The 21,900-nt window shown below is 51.2% G+C and overlaps 1 protein-coding gene across 2 annotated transcripts in view; it reads right to left on the bottom strand.

Annotated features, from left to right (window-relative positions):
• Positions 1-21,900, bottom strand: part of LGR6 (leucine rich repeat containing G protein-coupled receptor 6) — a 152,684-nt gene that overhangs the window by 10,976 nt on the left and 119,808 nt on the right. For both annotated transcript variants that reach the window (XM_032133239.1, XM_032133238.1), the window contains 9 exons: positions 16,641-16,709; positions 15,124-15,195; positions 13,899-13,970; positions 12,791-12,859; positions 11,787-11,858; positions 8,649-8,714; positions 6,134-6,205; positions 4,565-4,636; positions 3,735-3,860 (listed from right to left, as the gene is read on the bottom strand). In XM_032133239.1, coding sequence (XP_031989130.1) covers positions 3,735-3,860; positions 4,565-4,636; positions 6,134-6,205; positions 8,649-8,714; positions 11,787-11,858; positions 12,791-12,859; positions 13,899-13,970; positions 15,124-15,195; positions 16,641-16,709 — 690 coding nt within the window. The remainder of the gene's footprint in view (positions 1-3,734; positions 3,861-4,564; positions 4,637-6,133; positions 6,206-8,648; positions 8,715-11,786; positions 11,859-12,790; positions 12,860-13,898; positions 13,971-15,123; positions 15,196-16,640; positions 16,710-21,900) is intronic.

Consider the following 21,900-nt stretch of genomic DNA (forward strand, 5'->3'; position numbering starts at 1 on the left):
TTCTGTACTCGTTGCTGGGGGCTGGGGGAAAGGGAGTCTCTTCTGGGGAGAAGGGAGCAAATGTGATGGGGGAGCCATCTGGTACTCGTTTGTTGTTGGGGGCCTTTCCATGTAAATAATTTTCTTTTCTTATACTTCTTGTTACTAATATTTTTGCTATTACTGTTTGCATCTTATCTCACTGCTGTTTCCAGTAAATTGTTCTTATCTCAACCTGTGATCTTGGCCTTTTGTGCCTCCCGTTGGGGAGGAGTGAGTGGTGCATGGTTTTAGCGGGAATACTAAATTGGAGAATACCATTCCTAAACCACCAGACTCCTAAAAACCCTTCTGCTGTTCTCCGCAGACTAAACCACCCCCTCTCTCCAATATGCCATGTGTTGCTGTGACCCAGCCCACTGCGGGGCTGGGGCAGCGTGACGCCAATCAATCCCAGCCCATCCCCTGGATCGAGTTCCCCAAGAGGCAGACTCAGAGGGTGCGTCCAGGGGCGGCTCAGAAGCCTAAGCTGCACCCCCTGGGCGGTGCCCGGGTCCAAGCCGCCTCCCCCGGTTCGGGAAAATTCTCGGTTACTCGGTTGTTCACTGGTTCTCTGCTATAACTCCCGCCTCTCGGTTTACCCCAGTGGCTCTTGTTGAATTGTATCCGACCCCTGGCCTGTAACTCATTGGTTGTTTTCCCCTTTCACCGGGGTTTTCAAACTCCCTATAAAACTGAGGAAAAGCCTCAGGGGCCCATCCCATCGCATTCCATCCCTTCCGAGCTTGTTTGGGTAGCAAAACTTCTAACAATAAACCTGTTAGGAGCCAGACCCGAACAGCCTCTCTCTTCCTTTGTCTCCGAGCTAACTGTGAGCTGATACCATTGGCTCCTGCCGTGTTTCCTCTGCAAAGAAGCCGGCGAGCTAGCCCAGCAAGCAGCACTTTTCCTGATGTCAAAGTCGCTTCAGCGATGCACAGAAGTAACGCAGCTGGACTCTCTCTGACCTGGGGCACGCCAGAGTCGGTGCCTTGAGCACAAGTACTGTGTTAGCCATGTACAATCTTCAATTTTTACCACAAGGCCGTGTTTTGCCAGGCATCCTTTGTTTCCTTCAAGGGGAGAAGCTTCCCTAGAGCAAGGCTCCCCTTGCTTGTTGTTGAGGGTTGGAGAGGCACCTTCAAACTCCAGTTCCAGGAGTCCCAGCTCAGGCAGGAAGTCTCAGGTCTCCCAAAGTGAAGCAAGTTATTTAAATATGTCTGATTTCTACTTGAAAGTTGAATTTTTAGTTGCTAATTACAGCATGTATTACAAGGTTAATTCAACAGCAGCTGAGCATCATCTGGACACAATACCAGGCTGTCTGTCAGCAGCTGCGTTTTGGGCTTTGCTGGAAATCAGGGAGACTGCTGATGAAGGCAAAGGAACCTCAGGTTTTCCAGACAATTAAGGTCTTCTGACAAGATCAGTAAATGTGGTAAAACTCTATAATCTAAAAATATGCTTTTGTTTTATGTTCCCAAACATTTCTGGCCGAGCCCTGGGAGGGTCTGGAAAGTCTGTATACAAGCTTGTTTCCTGTTATAAGCTCCAAATTAGATCCTATTACTGAAAGGTGGTAGGGAGGTGCAGATGCTCCCAGCAAGGCTAAGAACTGCTCTCAGATGACTCCTCCAGACATACGCCCCAGGAGCGGGGCTACTTAATGGCAGTACCCCAAAATTTAGGGAATGTTAATGGGTCCATTGCCTGGCATGGCTCAATGAAGCACTGCTGCTGGCTCAGGTTGTCTTGTACAAATCCAAACTGGCTCAAGAGATGCCAATGGAACGAATTTAGAGGAGAAACACCCTGGAAGTGCTGAACTTGACCCACCCTGCACAAGGGACTGCCTGTTGGAGCGGGTCTGGAGGAGACCATGGAGATACTCTGAGGGCTGGAGCCCCTCTGCTCTGGAGCCAGGCTGGGAGAGCTGGGGGTGTTCAGCCTGGAGAAGAGAAGGCTCCAGGGAGACCTCAGGGCCCCTTCCAGTGCCTAAAGGGGTTTGGCACTTGTGAGGCTGCAGCTTGAGTCCTGTTTCCAGTTCTGGACCCTTCACTTCAAGAAAGACATTGAAGGGCTGGAGTCAGTCCAGAAAAGGGAAATGGAGCTGGGGAAGTGTCTGGAGAGTAAATCATAGGGAGAGTGGCTGAGGGGGCTCAGCCTGGAGAAAAGGAAGCTCAAGGGATCCCCCATCAGCAGGGACCTCCTCCCTCCCTACAACTGATGATTGTAACGAGGTGGGGGTTGGTCTCTTCTCCCAGGCACTAAGCAGCAGGGCGAGAGGAAATGGCCTCAAACTATGCCAGGGGAGACTCATGTTGGAATCAGGAGGAATTCCTTCAAGGAAGGGCTTGTTAGACATTGGAAGGGACTGCCCAGGGAGGTTTGGAGTCCCCATCCTGGGCGGTGTTCAAGGAACGACTGGAGGTGGCACTCAGTGCTCTGGGCTGGTGACAAGGTGGGGATGGGGCACAGGTTGGACTCGATGATCTCAGAGGTCTTTTCCAATATCAGTGACTCTCTGATTCTGTGGTTCTGTGAAGAGAGCTGGAGAGGGACTTTGGACAAGGGCCTGGAGTGACAAGGACAAGGAATCCTCATTTCCTACTGGAAAGGGCAGGGTTTGATGGGATATTGGGAAGAAATTCTTCCCTGTGAGGGTGCTGAGGCCCTGGCACAGGGTGCCCAGAGCAGCTGTGGCTGCCCCATGCCTGGAAATGTTTCAGGCCAGATTGGACGGGACTTGGAGCAACCTGGGATAGTGGAAGGTGTCCCAGCCCACGGCAGGAGGTGGAACAGGATGAGCTTTAATGTTTCTTTCCAACCCACACCATTCTATTGTTCTATGATCTTGGGTGTAGAAAACCCTCCAAAAGCTTCTGGAATCCCCTGCCATTTGGAAACCAGTCATGCAGCAGATCCCAGCTATGAGTTAAAGAAGTCAGAAGAGAGAGCCCTGCAGGCACTGCTGCTGAGGCAGCCTGAAGTGAAGCTCCACACTTTTCCTCAGGCCTGAGCTGTTAAGCCCTGTGTTGGTGCAGTGACCTGTGACCCCAGCCCTGTGTGTAAACTGGAGAACTTTGGGAACCCATCCTGGATGAGTGGGAGCATCAGCTCATGCATTCTTGGCTTGAAGTGAACTCCCTGGGACACCCAAGCAGGAGATGACTTCACCTGAGGGGAATTTGTGCTCTCTGGAGCATGGGTGCCTAAGCCTGAGGGCAGGTGCCACGCTGAGACCCAGGAGCCAAGGAAGGTCAGGAAAGTCTGAGCCTGCAGCGCAGCACTGTGCTCTGAGCCTTTTGCAGCCTCTTCTTGATCCGTTTGACCCCTTCAGGCTCCTCATTAATCCATAACAGACAAGACACGGCCACACAAGCAGAGTTTATGGAAGGAAACCTGGATGTCATTAGGTAGGACTGCTTCTGGGAATGTTTTCCATTGAGAGGAGCCCTGAGCTGGGCCTGCTCCATGCTTTCCACTTGTGTGTGTGTGTGTTTGGGGTGGGGGTGGTGGCCTGGGAGCACATCATTGCTCTCCCATGGAACATAATAAAGATGAGATGCGTTAGCAGCAGATGGATCTTTCTCTACCCATGGGCCTGGAAGTGTGGAGAAAGCACGAGATGGAAAAGGAGAGCAGGAGGCTGAGTGCTGTAAGCAAATACAGGCTGTGCTGAACACCAGAAGTGAGAGAGTTGACACTCCAAGTACCTCATTTTGGGGAAACTCTCCTTGGTGAAGGGCTCAGAGAGAGCTGGGTTGCCTTGGAGCTTCAGATGGGTCAGTCCAGCCAAACCATCCAGGGGCAGCGTGACCAGCTGGTTATCAGTCAAGTCCCTGGTGAGGGGAAAGCAGAGAGGGAGACCACGGTCAGGGCTCTGCTGCCAGTGGTATCTCAGCCAAGCAGAGGGCACTGCCTCAACTGCTCCCATGATGTGATGCTGAAATTGGGGCTGGGAGCTGCACTGGGCCAGGAGCCTCTGGAGATAAAGGTATTGAGACTGCAGTCCCTGGGAAAATGAGGGACTGGGGTTAGCGGCCACGCTGAAAGCGCTGTGTGGTATCTCCCTCGCTGTACACATACGTGCCCCACACATTTCTTCCTCCATAACAGGGCAGGAATGGCTGCAGATCCCAGCCCATAAAATACCCAAGAGATAGAGAGAGGCCTGAGAACTGGGCACCCCCCAGCACCAGCACAGATGGTCTGCAGTGACTCTTGCAGAAACAGCCCATCATGCTGATCTTCCTTAAAGGCATCTAAGGCAGCTATGAAAGCATCAGGAAATGGAGGTTTAAGTGTTCAGGGTGAGAGCATCTTGAAGATGGCCCCTCCTGCACTTCATCATCCTTTTATTAATAGTATTAATAGGAAACCTTGGGACTTATTCTGTCCACATTAGTGCTGAGACATGCACCTCAGCACATCAGTCTTCCACCTTCTAAATCCCGGGTGTCCTGGTAGCCCAGGGAGTCAGACTGAGGTCCTCAGACACCTCCTGTCCATGGCCCACTGTGAATAAAATATCCCTGCAACTTACAGCTTGGTGAGGGAGTGCAGGGTCACAAAGGCTTCTGGGTGAATAAATTGGATGTTATTCCAACTCAGGTCTCTGCAAGGCAAGGACACACCAGTAAGAAGAGAGCAGAGCAGGGCAGTGAAGCTGCTGGCACTGGCCTGGCCCTGGTGGGAGCACATGTGGGATCTGTAGCCCCTTGGTCAGCAGCAAGTTCTGTCCCATTACAGCTCCCCACAGACAACTATGGGTCTGTAGATGGGTGGTTTCTAACAGAGGGCACAAGAATTTGCCTTGCAGGAGCTCCTCTGCTGAGACCAATGGGAAAGGCCCAATGGGAAAGGTTCTTTTCTGGCTTAATTTCTGTAAATTTGGGAATTTTATGCCAACGTGCCAAACAGGTCATGCCTTAGTGCCAGAGCATCCCCAGTGCAGTCACAGTGCTGGATGCAGCAAGGGCAGATCGGGCCAGGAGTCTGGGGAAGGTGATTTTGGAATGTCTCCTGTCATGTACAGGTGTTTTGAATTCACTGAGTCCCCTCAATAAGCTCTGCCTCCAGCCAAGTGAGAGCACTCTACTCCCTCTGTCACCAGTGTCGAGGAAACCAGCAAACTGGGACACATTTCTTGCCCTAAGGCTGACTACAGGACAACCTTCATCTCTGCAGCTCTAAGGGAGCCAAGATACCTGCTCAGATGTGTGTGAAATTGGGTGGGATGAATCCTTCCCAGAGGGACCAGAACATACCCAAAGGCCATGCCAGAGCTTGCTCAGCTGTGTGTGTGTGACTGTGGGCTGGAGCAGCATGCTCACGTTTCCATGAGTGTCTGCAGTGTCACCTGTGACACCTCAGTGCTCCTGGGCAGTTGTAAACATGGTGTACATGACACCCACGGGATCCTAGGAATGCCGGGCTATTAAATGGCACTCACATTGCTGCACCATGGGAAAAGATTCTATGTGATTTAGTTCACTTCCTAGCAGAACAGCAAATAAAGACCGTCAGGGCTCTTCCCAGATGTCACAGAGACAATCGTGCCCTTCAGGGCCTTGCCAGCTCTCCAAGGTGCCGAGCACTTAGGAGGTCACTCTGTGTGCATGGGAAGGGCACGGTTGGGTGCGCTGGGTACATGGAACACAAGCTTTTGAGTTGTGGGGAGGAACTTTCAAACCAAACAGGATGCTCTGCGTGGATGTTCCAGGAGTGCATGGCCCAGAACCAGCCTGTGTAGCACAAGGGGTGCTGGAGCTCAGGTACACCAGGGTGAATCCCTGCCCTGAGCTCCTCCTGGCATTCAGGAGGCCGGTCTGTGATGTGGGCTCTGCTTTGGCAGAGCTGCGGTGTGTGGTGAGAGCATGTGGGGTGTGGGCACGAGGGGGGCAGGAAAGGAGGGGGGTCTGCAGGCACAGGGGAAGCCAAAAGAATGGTTTGTACCCTCTTCTTCTCTAAGGCAGAATGGAAGAGGGACTCAACAGAAAAGCCTCCCAGCAGAGACAGGCAGCGGGGTTGGGAGCTTCCCACAGCCCATCTGGGTTCACAGTTCCCCCTCCCCAGCATGACCCCAGCTGGTCCCCTGGCAGAAAATACTTGCATGGAGCGCAGGGCCATCAGCTGCATGAAGGTGTCTGCTCTAATCTCGTGGATCTTGTTGTGCTGGAGACCACTGGAAAAACAGAAACTGCTTTGAGAAGAGAGCTGAAGGCAGTGTTCCTACTTTATGGAGATCTTTGCTCCGATGCAGCAGATGCAGACTGTCACAGCGGAAGTTGCTGTGCTTGGGAGACCTGCTCTTATTTCAAGAATTAAACAGGATGAGCAGCAAAACCTGTCAGAGCCATTCTCTCCTCCAGGCAGCTCCAGGGCTCAGCCAGCCTCTGCTTTTGATGCCATCATGACTCAGTAAAGAACTGTTGATGTGCAGTGGCCAAAGGTGCCCTGTTAACTCCAAATCCACACTGGTTTCCCACTCTGCTCTGCCCTAAGCCTCCAAACTGCTTTTTCCAGAGGAAAAGCTGAGAGCTTGGAGCCAGTGATCAGCAACCAGCTCTGTGTGACCCTTCAGGAAGGATCACGTGGTGCTGCCCTTTGCCTTGGTGAGAATGAAGGTTTGAGGGCTGAAGGCATCTCAGTGTTTCTTGAAGAAAAATATTGATGTCTTGTAAAATCCACCATCCACATCTGCACATGAAGTGCCTCAGCCCTCCACATCTCCTTTCCAGCTGTCTCCTTCATCCCCTGGGGAAGGGGAAAGAGCAGGGTGAGAGTTTACACAGACTCTGCTGACTGACCTACACACTTCCCAAACCCTCAAGAGACATCCTGGATGCTCCAACCATGCACCTTGTGGGAAAGGCTCAGTTCCTCAGTTTTGTTTTCCCTAACGTGAAACAATGGAGAATATTTATGAAGATTCCTGCAGAATGCCCATCATGAATTCCCAGACCTGCAGAAGCTGTGTCCCCACCTTCTGCAAGGGGAGACAGACACTGCCTGGTGCTCCACCTACAGCAGCTCCCTGGGCATCTTTCAGGTAGTTAACCTGCCTTTAGACTCAGAAATGATCTTGACTCATCTCACACAAGGACCCTCATGTGCTGGCTGTAATGTCTCTGCTGGTATTTGGCCAAGCTCCTGTTCCAAAGGTGGACATTTGAGGCTGGTCCCTTGGTGCCCCACGTCACCAGGCTGGCATCGCTTCTACCTCTAGCCAGGATTTCATGTGGGGGCCACTGGAAGCTCTGGGCACAAATTTGGGGGTCTCACTGACTGGAAGAGGTGGAGTTTGAGCAGAAGGGGTATTGGAGCAAGGTGGTGAAAAATAATTTAGGGGTGTTTAGCTGTGAGGGATGACCTGTGTGGTGCAGGTAAAGGTCTGCACAGCGGCAGTTACAGCAGAGCCATGGCACACCTGAGTGGTTTGTGTGCCAGGTTGTACCACCAGGCACCACCAGACTTGTTCCAAACCATCAGGAATGCTGATGCTTGGTGGGGGTGGGGCTTACAGGACAATAACTTTGGGGTTAAGGGACCAAATACTCATTTTGTGAAAAAATGTTAATTTAAGGTATAATCTGTTTGACTTCAGCCAGAAACTGGGATTTATTGTGGTTTCCTATTAATGTTAAATCGAATTTGGCATATTATAAAATTTTGTAAGAAGGAACTTAGGCAGAATGTGTGAAACTGCACGTTTGGAATTCTGAACATTTGTCTTTTTTTTGGTGTACTTTCTATGTTTTTCAAATGTTTTCCTGGGGGTACTCTCACAGCTGCCATAAAAGGCAGCAGGGGCTGTGTAACTCTCATTTTCGTGTGGTTTCACAGTGTCCTAACATCCAGTTTGCTAAGGCTGGATGGCTGTCCAGGCTGGGTGCTGCAGAGAGCAGGGACAACCTCTCCTGTGGGGTTTTTTATGGGGATGTTGCTCCCATACATCTGTTCTTCCAGGCAGCAGAATTCTATAAAAAATCACGGAGTCTATTCTAATTTTTTTAAAGTTTTTTTTTTGTTTGTTTTTAGTTTTTCTCAAAAAGGCCAAGAACTTGTGTTGTATTTGAAGTGTAGGGCCAGATCTGCAGACACTCTGAGCTGGATGTGAATAACTTTGTCTCAGAGCAACAGTGGTGCCTCTCGGGGCCTGCAGAGGACCCAGTTCAAGTGCTACACCTGAGGAAAGAATCCCCCTTATCTCAGGAGGGGCTGGCTCTGGGCAGGGTGGATAAGAGCTGCTTTGTGCCCATGGCATGGGACCCCTCCTTGAAGCAGAAGACATTTATGGTGGACATTAAACCCCATTCTTGATTAGCTCATAGTGGGACTGGAGTTAGTGAAGTGAATTCAGTGCTGTCACATCCTACTTCTGTTTGAAGTGTCTGGGACCTCTGAAAGGACCTGAGTGAATTCAGCTCCTATGCACAGGGAGTGTATTTTTATTCTGTATGTGCACAAGGGCAAAGAGTGGAGCTCTGGTCCATTTGCACTCCAAACAGTGAGTTGTAATGCCCAACTTTCCCAGTGCTTAGGCAGTTTTGTGTGTGGGAACTGCCCCTCTCCTCAGAACAGCCCTTTTTCCCCCAGAGCACAGTAGGAACGAGCTCCATACTCACAGCTCCTCCAGCTGCTGGCACTGATGGAAACTGGGCAGCTCTTCAATTTGGTTGTGTGACAGCTCTCTGCAGGGGAAGGACAGAACAGGAACGTTGGGACATCAAAAGGCAGTGCCCCTGAGCCCTCCCTTGGAAGGCAGGTACTGCTGGAGAGTGAGGTGACCTCACTTCATTCTGCACAGCTCCACTTTTGGCAACCCCGGTGAGTGGGATCTCGCACTCAGCACCTGATGCTGGCTCTGAGTGTCTCTGTGCAAGGCAAGGGCTGCCCCATGATTTACCCACTCCTCCATCCCCAGCCCAGCTCCCTGCAGCACAGCCTGTGGGCTGATGGAGCTGCTCGTACAGCTGGGCTTGTCCTCCTCCCCAGCCTCAGGTCAGCTGTGAAAGCCACCTGTGAAACCACCCAGCTGTGTGCCACTTCTGCCATGCACAGCCCTGCTTTCTGCAGGCACAGCAGAGAGAGATTTCTGCCAGAGCTCCCAGAAGCTGCAGATGTGTCTGCAGAGCCCAGGGAGGTTTTGTCCAGCCAGCTGCTCTCCTCCCTCCTGGCACAGCAAACCCACTGCCCATTGCCTGCTCCCCATTCAGCCTTTCCTGGCTTTCTCCCAAGGTTAGGGAAAGGGTTGTGGCATTGGCAGAGATTTGGTTCAGGACATCCCAGACTGTGAAAACCTCTGGTCCCCGTTCTTTCAGGTGCTGTCACTTGAAAGGAGTTTGCAGCAAACTCCTCTTCCCACTGGTTCATGGCCCAGTGTCATGTCAGCATCTAGAGTAGACTGGCTTGATAGTCAAAGGAAAACCCACCCTGGCACAGCTTAATGAGAATTTATTGAAGCTGAAAGAGGCTGGGTAAGGAGTAACATTTAAACCCAGCTCTTTCCCCCACCAGCAGAGACTGGATTTGTGGTTGTTCAAGGGAAATTTGCCCCAGGGTAAAGTTTTGTATGTGGATTCTCTGCCGACTTTCCAAACTCGGTTTCCATCTTTCTGCCAATAGATTGCTCCTAAAAATATTTCAATTATTTTTTTTGCCAACCCCCTCACCACCAGTTTTCCGTGGCGGAGAGGAGGAGGGAGAGAAAAGCAAGCAAAAGGTTTGTGCTTGGCTCTGGAGGCTGTCAGCCAGTATGGAGAAAGAGCCTTGGCATCAGACACTTGTCCCTGGTCCCTGTGTCAATTCACTGGGCTTGACAGGGCTGTAGCTTAGCTAACAGCTATGGGGGAGAACCAGCCCCAGGAGTTATTTCTGGCTCCTCCAGAGTGAGGGTAACCAAGTGCAGCCCAGAATCTACAAACAGAGCAGCCCCAGTCACTCGTGCTCTGTTGGGAACATACCAGGATGAGGGTGCTGATGGCGTCAAGGGACTTCAGCTCTGCTCAGGGGAGCTTCGCCTATTTCTGCTGGAGAAGGAAGACAAATCTTCCAGAGCTCAAGGACCATTTGGACAACCCTCTCAGGCACAGGGTGGGATTGCTGGGGTGTCCTGTGCAGAGCCAGGAGTTGGACTCAATGATCCTTGTCGGTCCCTTCCAGCTCAGGATGTACCATGACTATAAGAAATCTCCACCCTGAGCAGAAGCTCTGGATGAAAGCAGCAGGATGATGCCAGGTTGATGCCAAAGCTGGGTTCAGCATGGGTGGCATCCCAGCATGGCCGTGACCCTCTACAGCCCCTGTGCAGGGTCCCTGCAGAGAATCCACACTGTGGGGTGAGGCCAGAAGTGCGGCTTTAACTGTGTCATCTGTGGTCAGATGTGTCACAGTCATAGCTCCTATGGCTGCCAAGAGACAGGCAGAGAACAACCCCAGGGTCTATGGGGACAGAGGGCCAAGGCATTTCAAAGGCAAGAGACATGTAAACATGCACAAACACTGGCCCACATACTCTCTCTCCAAACTCTGAAAGCAATGCAATTAATGTCAGGAAAGCTCACTAGGGAAGAGGAACAAGGAGCAAGGAACGAGGTGGTGTATCCCAATAAAACCCTCCCACGTGGAGAGGGTAGGCACCAAGAACAGGCTCTGCTGTGAGGGTTTGCAAACTGATAACTTGCAAACATAAACAGGGGTTTGGGACCCAAGAGCCTGGGCCAGTCCAAAGGCTGCACTTTCATAGCAAGTCATCCGTTGAGTTGGTCCAGATGTCTAGAGATGAGAGATCTTCCCTACAGGGACAGCTGGAACCAAAAGCCTGTAATCTCCTAAGTTACAAATTGTCTTCTTTTATTTTTGTGTTTTACTCTTGTTTCCAATTTCTGTGATCAAGAATTGACTCCTGTTGCTTTCCTGGAACAAACTTGTTTTCTTTTTCAGCTTGCTTGTATAAAGACTGATGGGAGGCAAGCCTCCTGTTGCCCTAAGGCTGCAAACTTGTACAAATCTGGCTCATGACGCATTTCCTGAGGATGTCTTTGACTGCAGACATAGTTGGGGATCTCAGGAACCAGGGGTGTGATTCCTGAGATGTTGCAGAATCTTTCTGAGATGTTGATTTCATCATGTACCAAGCTAAAGGAGAAAGCATGACTGCCCCAGCATCATTCAGTGCCTGGCTAAGCAGGCAGAGCCAAAGAAACAGATACTGAGCAAAACCCTGATCTGGCTCTGCTGCCCCTCATGAGGAAATGTGGCCTTGCAGGTCTCCATCAGGTCAGACCTGATCGCTCCTGGGATCCTTCCTCCGGATGATGGCACTTGCTGGAGCTCCAACTGCAATAAGCCAAGGCTGGGCCAGAGGGTGAATGTGATTTCCCCCTTGTTTTTGGTCTAAGAGCTTCAGCATAGCTGGGAGCTCTGAAATGCTGTGGCCATTCTTACCCACCTCCTTTTGTACCCTCTCTACTCTCCTTGCATGGAGGGGGCAGTTCCTACTGGCGCTGAGCAAGGAGGATGTGCCTGACTGCAGCCCTGAGACCAGAGCATCATGCTGGGATGAAACAGCAAGTTCAAGAACAAGCAAGAGCTCAAGGGAGTGATTAAGAAGGTGATGATTTCTGCATGGAAAAGATAATGGGAACAAGAACCACAGGATGGTCTTCCACAGCTGGTCCTCTCCCTGAGCTAGACAAAAGGAAAGCCCAGTTCCTGATGGCATTTTTTAAGGACCAGGCAGGACAGAGACACGTGTTACTCACAGGACTCGGAGGCTGGGCAGCTGCTGGCACATCCTTCTGGGGAGGAAATGGATGCCTGCCCGGGTCAAGGTCCTAGAGGGATGGAGAAGAAATGGTGTTGCTGGCAGCCAGTGCCCAGACTGTGTGACCCAGAAGCCCAGCTGCCATCCCAGATAGTGGCAGGGGAGACAATATCAATGGGACAATGAAATACCTGGAGTGGATAAAAAGCTGCCTGGCAGTTTTGGAAACAGGCACTGCTGCTGGGCCTGGCTAAGGTGAATGTGCCTATGAAGAGTTCTGGGCCACTGCTGAGTACTGAGTTCACAGCTGTCCTTGGCCTTGTTGGGGCAGGTGGCAGTGCCCTCTGTAGTGGGCTCTGCCATCCCAGTGCCCATCGGCCAGGCTGGACAGGCCTGGAGCCAGGACTGCCTCAGAAGCCTGTGTATGAGGGATGGATGGTGTGTCCCAGTGTCCCCGAGACATGGCATGGCCAGGTCACACCCTGGCCTGGGGTGCTCCCAGTTTGGGCACAGCACAGGGACCAGTGCCCGAGAGAGGAGAACCATGTGAGGCCAGAGGCAGCGTGTCCTCCAAGGCCCTGCTCTCCGGGGCCCGGTGGGGTGAGGAGGGGACCAGAGCAGTTGCAGGAGCCCCAGCGTGGGTGGCACATGTTCCTGAACTGCACCGTGGTGCTGGTCTCAGTATGGGCAGAGACACTGGGGCTCAGCAGAAGCACTGCACTCAGAGGTTCACTCCTTCACAGATGCAGGAGGGAAGGAAGAAAAAAAAAATAAAAAAAAGATTGGAGCACACTCAAGAATACTGAGAGAGCCACTCACGGGGAGGAAAGCTGCGTTCAGGAGCCACAGGGGTGAAACGAAGCAGAAGGGTGAGTGACCAGGGAGAGGCAGAGCTGAATACTGCACAGCACTGGGAAAGTTGTCCTCACTGAAACAGCCTGGACCACCTTGAAGGAGGAAGAGCACAGCTAGCAGGGTAAAAGGGAGAGAGGTGCCACTCACAAAACTTCTAGGCTGGTGGTGCCTTTAAGGTCCGGGAATTCCCTGATGTCCGTTGCTCCATTGAGTGACCTGCAGAGAAATGAGGGTGAGGTGAGGTGGGCAGAGAGCTGGAGGCAAGTGCAACTGCCCAAGGTTCCAGTGCCATCAGCCACAGTGGCAAATCTGCTTCCTCACACCCAGATGTGGTGATCAGAGGCCCAGACCCAGCTTGTCCCTGTGGCTGGAGCAGAAGCCTCGCTCTGTGTGGATACAGCGAGATGGAGCTGGGAACTTCTGTGCAAGGAGGCTTGGCAAGCTCAAAGCCTCTCCCAGCCACTGACATTCTTGGCATGATCTCTACCCAAATTAAATAAAAAAACCCCAAGCAATTACCACGGGGAATGTAAGCAGGGCATCCCACCCAAGCCTCCCCGGGTCTATGCATTTGGATCTAAAGAATGCAGGCCTATTTGAATGATTTATTTTATATGCCTGGGTGAGGCTTATAAATAGAGATTTATGAGGTTGCCTCTGCCTCTATATTTTTAGTGCTGTGCCACAACAGGTTGGCTGAAAAGCCAGCATGGGGCAGCTGTTGTGGTCCAGGTGGTGCCCAGCCTGTGCTGCTGGCCCTGGGGCAGGCCTAGGGCCAAACATGTGAAGAAAGCACTGCCACTGCTGGCTGCCCAGTGATATGATTTGTGCCACGTTGTTGGGACGTGTTCCTCCACTTCTCCATCTTGTGCAGGAAGGCAGATGCCTTCAGTGTCCGTCTGTTTGGGCAACTATGCAACAGCAGCAAAAGCTGTGGCACTTGTGTGTGAGGTCTCTGCTGCTCCTGGCACAGCTGTGGAGACCCTGGAAGGCCTCAGTGCCTGTCAGCTGTGTGGGGAGGAGGAATTAGTGGCTGCCTCCAAAATGCCCTTTTCAAAATTATCCTTCCTCAAAAGAAAACATCTGCAGTGTCTGCTCCTTGGAGCCTTTGGGGCTGGCCAACAGAGTGGCTTCATGGTCCTCTGTTGGCACAGGGGCTCTTGGAAAAAGGGAGGGAGGAGGCCACAAAGGTGCCCAGTGCATAGGGCTTGGAGCTTGGATGTTACCTCTCTGAGGATGTGCTTGGTGAACTTACAGAGTGTGGAGCTTTGGCAAGTACTGGAAAGCAGACTGTCCGACAAACTGGATGGGATTGTCATAAAAATGGCTGCAATGGGAAAGAGGAACTCGTCAGAGCCTGCTGCACACAAAGAGAAGATGCTGTTACAGGTCAGGAGCCCCAGAGCTACCAGCAGTAATCCATGCACGAGGTGCTGCTGTGCTGTGGGCAAGTCTTGTTCCCAGATAGCCACAGGCTCTCCCACTGGCCTGTTTCAGCTGGACATTGGTACAACCGAGGTCTCCTGCTGCTCTGAATGGGCCCTTTGGGGTCCTGCTGAAACAGAGGGGCTAGAAAGGTGTAAAGCCTTCCTTCAATCCTACTGAGAAACACCTTGCACTGGAGGACACCTCCTCAGGTCTCACACGCCTACAGCAGCAGCACCTTTCCCCCTTGTCACAGTCAGTGGAGAGAAGTGAGCTCTTCTGGGACGCAGAGAGATATGGGAGGAGTTGAGTCACCTCCTACAAGAAGCACTTCCCCCCACAAACTGTGAGAGACTTGAGATGGGCAGATCCAATGGAGAGATGAACGTTCTGGGTGTGTGGGCCCCCATCATCACTCTGTGGGTGCTGCCCAAGGGAGATGGGGATGAGGCTGGTTGTTCTGGCTGGAGCAGTGAATGGTTTCACCCAGTGTCACCATGGCTTTCCAGATACTGGTATTTCTATAATTTAAGTCCAGTTTGGACAAGCAGAACTTTTGTCACTTGCCACAGTTTTCAGTATCTGTGTGGTTCAGAGAATTATCCAAAAATCACTACCTGTGCCTGGGTCAGAGGAGAAATGAGCAGACAGCTGGGTGTATTCATGTGCAGAGCTTTGTGTCTGCAGGTCTGGGGCAGACACACGAGGGCCTGGTATCCCAGCTCTCTGACACATGCAGCTGCTTTTCTGAACACAAGGAATAAACACCAGCAGATGTCAACCAGGGCTTAGACAGTTTCCATGCAGACCACCTGCATTTTGTTCCTCCCTTGCTATCAGCCTGTGCTGCAGCAAAGTTCAGCTGCAGGGAAAGGAGAACCCACAGCAATTCCAAAAAGGAGCTGAGAAGGAGCAATTTCAGCCTGTCCTGGCACAGGGACAGCAAATATCAGATTGTTGTTGTGACCACTGTCAGAAATCCCAACCCAAGGCATCAGGAAACGTCCCTTTCTGGGTAATATAAAGATGTAGGAAACATTATTTAATTTTCTTACATTGTTTGGAGGAGGGGATTCCCAACAAATGCGTTCTCTGGAATAGCTTTGATGTTGTTGTTATGAAAACCGCTGTTGGGAGAAACAAATATCTTGATATTAATTAACTTAACCTTCTTTCCTCATCACTTTTAAAGCCAGAGACCCTTCAAAATACACATCAAATAGGATATGTAGGCTCCTTCCCAGGTGCAGCATCATCCCAGCAGGTGAACAAGGTCTGTGGTTTGGCAGGACAAAATCTGCTGCATTTACTCTGTGGGTGCTCCATATGTGACTCCACCGACCCCACCAAGGATACAAGGACTTAAGGTTTAGCACCTCACAGGTTGGGAAACAGAAACAAGCCAAATGCAAAATTTTCTACCCTCCAGGAACTACAGTTTTTATGGATGGTCTCCATTACAGCTCCACAGCTGCCAACCAGAGCGCGCCAGGAATTATCGTCCCAGGAGACTTTAAAGGATTTGTAGGTGTAGCTGGGATATTTTTGCTTAAGCTTGAGAAAATTTCTATTCAGAAAATTTTTCCAGGAGAAGAGAGCTCTGTGGCCACAGTCTGACCTCCTGCACAGCAAAGGCAACCACAGGTTCCTGTGGCTAGACTAGGACCAGGCTCTGGGTGATGCCCAGGTTGTTTATCCCAGAGGAGTCTGAGTGGGTGATCAGTTGATGACTGTTTGGAATTTGCCTCTTCTTTAGTAACAGGTATTTCAAAAGCCATCTCAAAGGGGATTAAGGCTCTTATTCTCATTTTGAAGGTGAGAGTAATGATGATATCTGAGCTGGACAGAGAAATCTCATGAGAATTCTTCCAGTAAAGAAAAAACTAGTGTCAGATTTTTACTCCAAGGCTCCCAGAAACATGACAGCAGCTGCTTTTGTCCCACCCCAGCCTGGCACCAGTGTGACACAAGAACTGTGGATCCACATCAACTGACCCCACCCTGGGGCTTCTACCTTTGTGGGTGATAAGTGGGATGGTTTCTTATTTTTAGTGTCTCCCAGGCTGACCAGTTAGAGGAAGGAGAGCTATCTACTAAAATGGTCACAAACTTTGCTAATTCCCTATTATAAATTTATCCTAAGGGAGATCAAACAGTTTCTGCACATGAGAGGAGGTCGCACAGGGCCTGCAGAAACAATGGCCTCACAATAACACGGGTAAGTCCAGGTTGTGGTCCCAAGCTGGGGAATGGACATCAGAATTAGCCAGAGAACAGATGAGTTTGAGCCCCTTGGATGCCACAGGAGACTGAAGAACTGGAGGAGGAACCTGCTCCAAGGCTGACAGGGACTCCCAGTCCCCTCCACCAGCCATGGTGTAGAGGCTGATGGGGAGGTGGTCAGAGCTGATGGAAATTGAGGAGATAAACTGCTTTGATGCAGTGGAGAGGGCTGGGAAGGAAAAGAAAGGCTTGGATTGAGTGCTTTCCTCAAGTCAGAGCACACGCGATGCTTTATTGGTCACTCTCCCACAGAAAGTGGTTTTGTAAAGGAATAAATGGAAAATCTCACAGCTCCTGCAGTCGACCCAGCGTCCTGATAGCCCCGGGGAATTCCAGCAGCTCGTTGTAGTTCAGATCCCTGAAAGACAGAGAAGGGAAAAACATTCATTAATGTTTCTGCAGGAACTCAACCATGTGTATCCATGCTCTGAAGCCACGGAAACTTGGTCGCTAACATGGGAGACAGGTTTTTCCTACCAGGCTGATCCAGCCACTGCCTGGAAACACAATCAAACACGTTCCTGCAACACTGTCAGGTGAGAACCAGTCCAAGCCATGGCTGCTGCCATGGGACTCCTCCCTGCCAAGTGCCCCATGCCCAGCCCATCTCCTGAGGGCCCTGGCCCCTTCTCTCAGGAGCTCACCCCCGGGGCTTTGGCTCTGAGTAATTTTTCTTGCCTTTCCAAAATGGGATTCTTTGAAGGACAAGAAACACAAACAATGTCAGTTGTGTGGGTCTCATGAAGGGCTTCTCCGGGCCCCCCTCACCCTGTGGTGCAGAGGGGATCAGGGGACCATTCCCTCAGTGTTTGTCCTGGGCACGCTGGGTCTCCCTGCCACGGGGACATGCTGTGACTGGGAGCAGTGGGAAGAGGAGTCTGCGGGAAGACTCCTGGTGGTTGGGGTCAACCCCACATTGGAATCTGTAAGCCAAAGCTGGAAGTGATATGCAAGGAGTACTGACAGTGTTGAGCATTAAGTCTAATTTGCTGTGTAGTAAAACAAATAAAATATGCTATGTTGGTTGTAGTGGCAGGTGTAGAACTTACCCACCTTGACTTGGCAACTGAAAGAGACATCTGAGTGTGAATGAAATCTCAGGAGTTGTGTTTGTTCTCCAAGGAGGGGCTTAACCTCTGGAAAAGGATTTATTTGACCAATGGGGCACTGCTGGCAACCTGGGAGGAGCAGCCCTCCAGAGGCACCAATCCTGCTGCTGGCTGGAGGGTGCCCATGGAGACTGGCTGGGCTTTGGGTGTGCAGCACTTCTCTAGCATGCCCAACATTCTCCTTGGAAGGCAATTTTGGCTGTCACAGTAACATTTGATCCTATCCTGGCCATCCCACTTTCCAATTCACTGAAGTCTGAAAACCATGCGACTGCTTCCTACCTGCATGACACTCACCAAGTTTTAAGTGGTAGATACTTTGGAACATGATTACTGGCTCCTGGAGATTACTGTATAATTACACTTAATGAACCTCAAAGTAATTACCATGTAACCTGGATTGTGGTTTATGGAACAGAAATAACTGAGCATTTACACAGCAATGAGCTGCTGCCCAATTACCCTGTAATTCTCATCCTCTGGGCTCAGGCATGGTCATTACGTTATGATCTCTCTTGGCCCCTTTGTCTCTTACATCTTCCCTCACTACCAGTGCCCCTGCTTGGGAACGACTCTGTGGCCCCACCTCAGCTTTGCCCTGAAGGTGTTTACATGGGAAATCAACCCAGACAGTCTCTCCAAATTGGTCCTTCCAGGACTTCCCACTTATATGATTTATGTGTTAGGGAATGCTTATCATGGAATTACAAGATAGGGCACAAACCGAAAAGAAAAATATGGAATGAGATTGTCGTGGGCAGATTTTGTCTTGTGTAGCTCTGACAAGGTCCACACCTTGTTGCTGGATTCCCCAAGAAGCCCAGGTGCTGTGGCAGGTCCTGTTTTGGCAGGGTTTGTCCCCGGACGCCGAGGGCACTTTTCCTTCCTCCAGTTACACAGGGATGTGGATGCTGGTGCTATGTGTAGGGATTTGAGCAAATTCCCTGCTCCTGTAGGACCCAGAAAGGGTTCATGTTGTCTAATAGTTGGCAGTGCTGGCAATCAGCAGGGAAGGAGCACAGGGCTGGTGGTGAGGCCGTGAGCTCTGCCTGCCCAGTGTCCACCCTGCAGTGTGGTGGCAGGGCCCCAGCACACCTGAAGCTGCTATGCCTGTCCCAGGGCCCAGGAGTGGAACAGGAGCGATGTGTCCCCTCTTCACGCCACCTCACATCTGTTAGACAGGAGAGCTCTGCCTCTCCCTGCACTCGCTCTGTCACACTCTGTCCTTATCTGGCTCCACGCACGTCACTGGTTTTCCTCAGTCTTCTCCGCTTGAGCCCAAATTGATCTGTTCAAGAATAAATAGCCCAACACATGACTGCTCATAGCTTCACTCTTTGCTTGTGGCTCCCTATCAGCTGCTTGGATGCTCTTGGCCAGTGTCTGTAGATGGCACCTGCCAGGATCCATAGGGGCCTGGCTGAGGGCTCTCATTGCTCAGCTTGGTTATCAGGACTGTTAATGACACATCCCTTCTCTGCTGCTCAGGGACATACGGGAGTGGATTTCCCAAGGGAACAAGCAACAGGAAGTGCAGGCAGGACCCCACTGGGCATTTTCAAAGCATTGGGCAAATCTGATTAACCTCCAGATCACTGCACTGGTTGAAATCAGAGGCATTAGCAGCCTAAGTCGACTGACAGCCCAAATAATGCACATAAGGTGCATAATACCTTTAAAAATTTCACCCTGCAGTGACTCCCTGAAGTGAGAGGGAGATTCCACAGGGAGCAGGAAGCAGGAGATATCTGCCTGTGCCACCTCCCTCTCCTGCCCCACAAACTGGGGCTGGGAAGAACCTGTGTGATGCCAAGGGACAGTCCCTGGAGAAGAGGCACTGTAAGCCCCAGCCCCGGGTGACATTCAGCCCATCACTGCTGTGTCACTGGGGAGGCTTCTTGTGATGGCACAGGGCTGTTCCTCCCCAGTGACACCTGACATGTCTGTGAGCTGCCGACAGATGGAAAACATTGTCCAACAGAGAGGAGGCTTAGCTCACCTGTGATTCACTAACACGACAAGGGACCTTAGATCTGCAACCAGTATTATTTCCAAGGAATAATTCACTGTGCTGTAATATTTGCTCCTGTCTTTAAAAATGTGTTTCCTTTCCAGCCTGCATCTCTTCCAGGCAGGCTGCTCTTTCATCAGCAGATGAAGGTTCTGTTTGTACCTCTGCATGTGTGCAAGTATGTACAAGACCAGCTCTTCCTGAGCGAACACACACCGTTCCCAGCCCTGGCAGCATCCCGGGGCCTCCCTCCCCTGTGCACTTGACAGATACAAAGAGCATTCATTGTGTTCCCGCTGGGTAAAAGCCCATCTTGGAATGCTGGCAGACACTGGGCTTGTTGGAAAGTGGAAATGCAACCAGGTGTAGTCATGCTGCTCCATCCCAGCTGCCAGCAACCCTGCTCTATGCAGAGGAGACAATGTGCCTGTGCTCGCTCCTGCCCGTGCTTCCTGGGTTTTGGGGAGGTGAGCCTCCCTCCTGGAAAACAACCCAGCTGTTCTGGGGAACAGGTCCCTGAGTGCTGCTTGTGGGTGGCTGCTCTGGATCGTGTGCTGCTCTCACCGCCCTGACTTGTCTCCAGCGCTGCTCCTGGCCAAGCTCTGCCCAGTTCATGGGGTCCAGCTGGCTGGAGGGGGCTGGAAGAAACCAGCACTCAGGACGGTCCTCAGGTGTCATCTCTTCCCTGCACTCTTCCCAAAGCTCAGACCCAAACCATGATGTAAGAAAAAATTCCCTGTCCCTTGTCCTTCTTTCACAGAACTGGAATTGGGCTCTGGTCCAAGCAATGACCCAGAAGCAGCATTCAACCCCCGCCGTGGTGTTCCTGTCAGTGGGGAAGTTTCTGTTCATTTAGTGAAATTCAGTCCTCAGGTCTTTGCACAGGTGCTAGCAGGGCTCCATCTGTCCCAGACATCTCCTCTCTGCCTGCTCTCCCATGGGGAATTTGGCCCAGCCCATGTGCCCCATGGTGGGTCTCCGGAGCTTCTTCCCCAGCACAGGGTCAAGGCAGATTGGAAGAGCTCACAGCTCAGTGGCTCAGGGATGATTTTGCTTTTCGATTCCAGTGGCCACGAAATTTCCTCCACTGGGCACGTCAGTGAACTGCCCATCATTCACAAACCCTCTCCAGGAGCTGGTGGATGTAGGAAATGGAGGTGCCGTAGCAAACACCTTGAAGGGTCCCCTTCCTCTCCCTGCCTCATCTGAGGTACTCAGGCAATGCTTTGCATCCCCAGCTCCACACTCTGACACTTTCCCACTGCTTCCAGATTTGGGATGATGCAGGGAAAGCTAAAAAAGCCACTTCACTCTTCCCACTGTACTGCTGTGGCACAGGCTGGGATGGCCCAGGAGGCCTCTTGGCCCAAGGAAGCTGGACCTGGCAGTGCTGTCCCAGCTCTGGGGTCCGACCCAAGGCTTTGTGTGCTACATGTGGGGTTTCCTGGCTGTGGAGTGCTGTCCGTTTTGGCACAACGCAGATCAACGGCAGCGTTACTTGGTGGAAGGATGGCAACACACCATGGCCATGCCTATGCCAAACAATAGGAGGCCTCATAAAAAAGAAACTAGAAATAAAGAGCATGGCATAAGGGAGTTTTTCCCATTATCAAGGGCTATTGAAAGTGAAATCAGTCAGGCAAGAGGTTCAGAACTGATGTGCAAGAGCAGTGACTATGAATAATCCCTTTCCTCAGCTGGGCTCAAAGTTACCAGCTCTAGCATGACAGTGGAATGGCAAGAGGAGCCTTGTCTGTTCTTCTACTTGAAATGAAAGCCTCTGAAAGGTCACCCCGTCTGCCCAAGACACAGTGAACTGGCTGGCTTTCCATTGTTGCTGTTGCTAGAGGGAGCCTATAGCTTCATATTTGGAAGACCTTAACCAACCCTGTTTATTTAGAAATAAAAGTAAGTTGACATCAAAGGCCCAGTTATTTTGGGCTTTAACTGCCAGGGTGATTTGAAGCTGACAGCAAGCAGCCTGGAACTATTAATATCTTCAGTTGTGCCAAAAGGAGAGAAGGAGAGGAAAGAGTCTCAGGTCAATTTTCTGCCTGTTAGGGACTATTAGTGGTTCCACACAGGAAGCCAAAAAAAATAAAATTATATAGTACTATAAATTCTTCCATAAGCCACAAAACACCACAAATTTGCAGCTAATAAACCTGAAGATGAAGTGAGATTAGAAGCTGTAGATGGGACATTTGCTGACTATTTCAGTCCCAGTGGAGTTGGAGATGTTACCACGGTGCCTGGAGGGGACTTTGTGCAGCCTCCTCTGAGGACCTGCATTTCCACCTGTCCTGTGCTGGCACCTCATCAAGCTGCCAGTAAATGTAATTACTGCCTCTGCTAGTTGTGCTGGTTACTGTGGGCAAATCAAGCACTGGAAATGATTTAATTGGTAGTCTGGAAGCCCAAGGGGGCCA

Source organism: Corvus moneduloides, chromosome 24, assembly GCF_009650955.1.
Source record: "Corvus moneduloides isolate bCorMon1 chromosome 24, bCorMon1.pri, whole genome shotgun sequence".
NCBI lineage: Eukaryota > Metazoa > Chordata > Aves > Passeriformes > Corvidae > Corvus > Corvus moneduloides.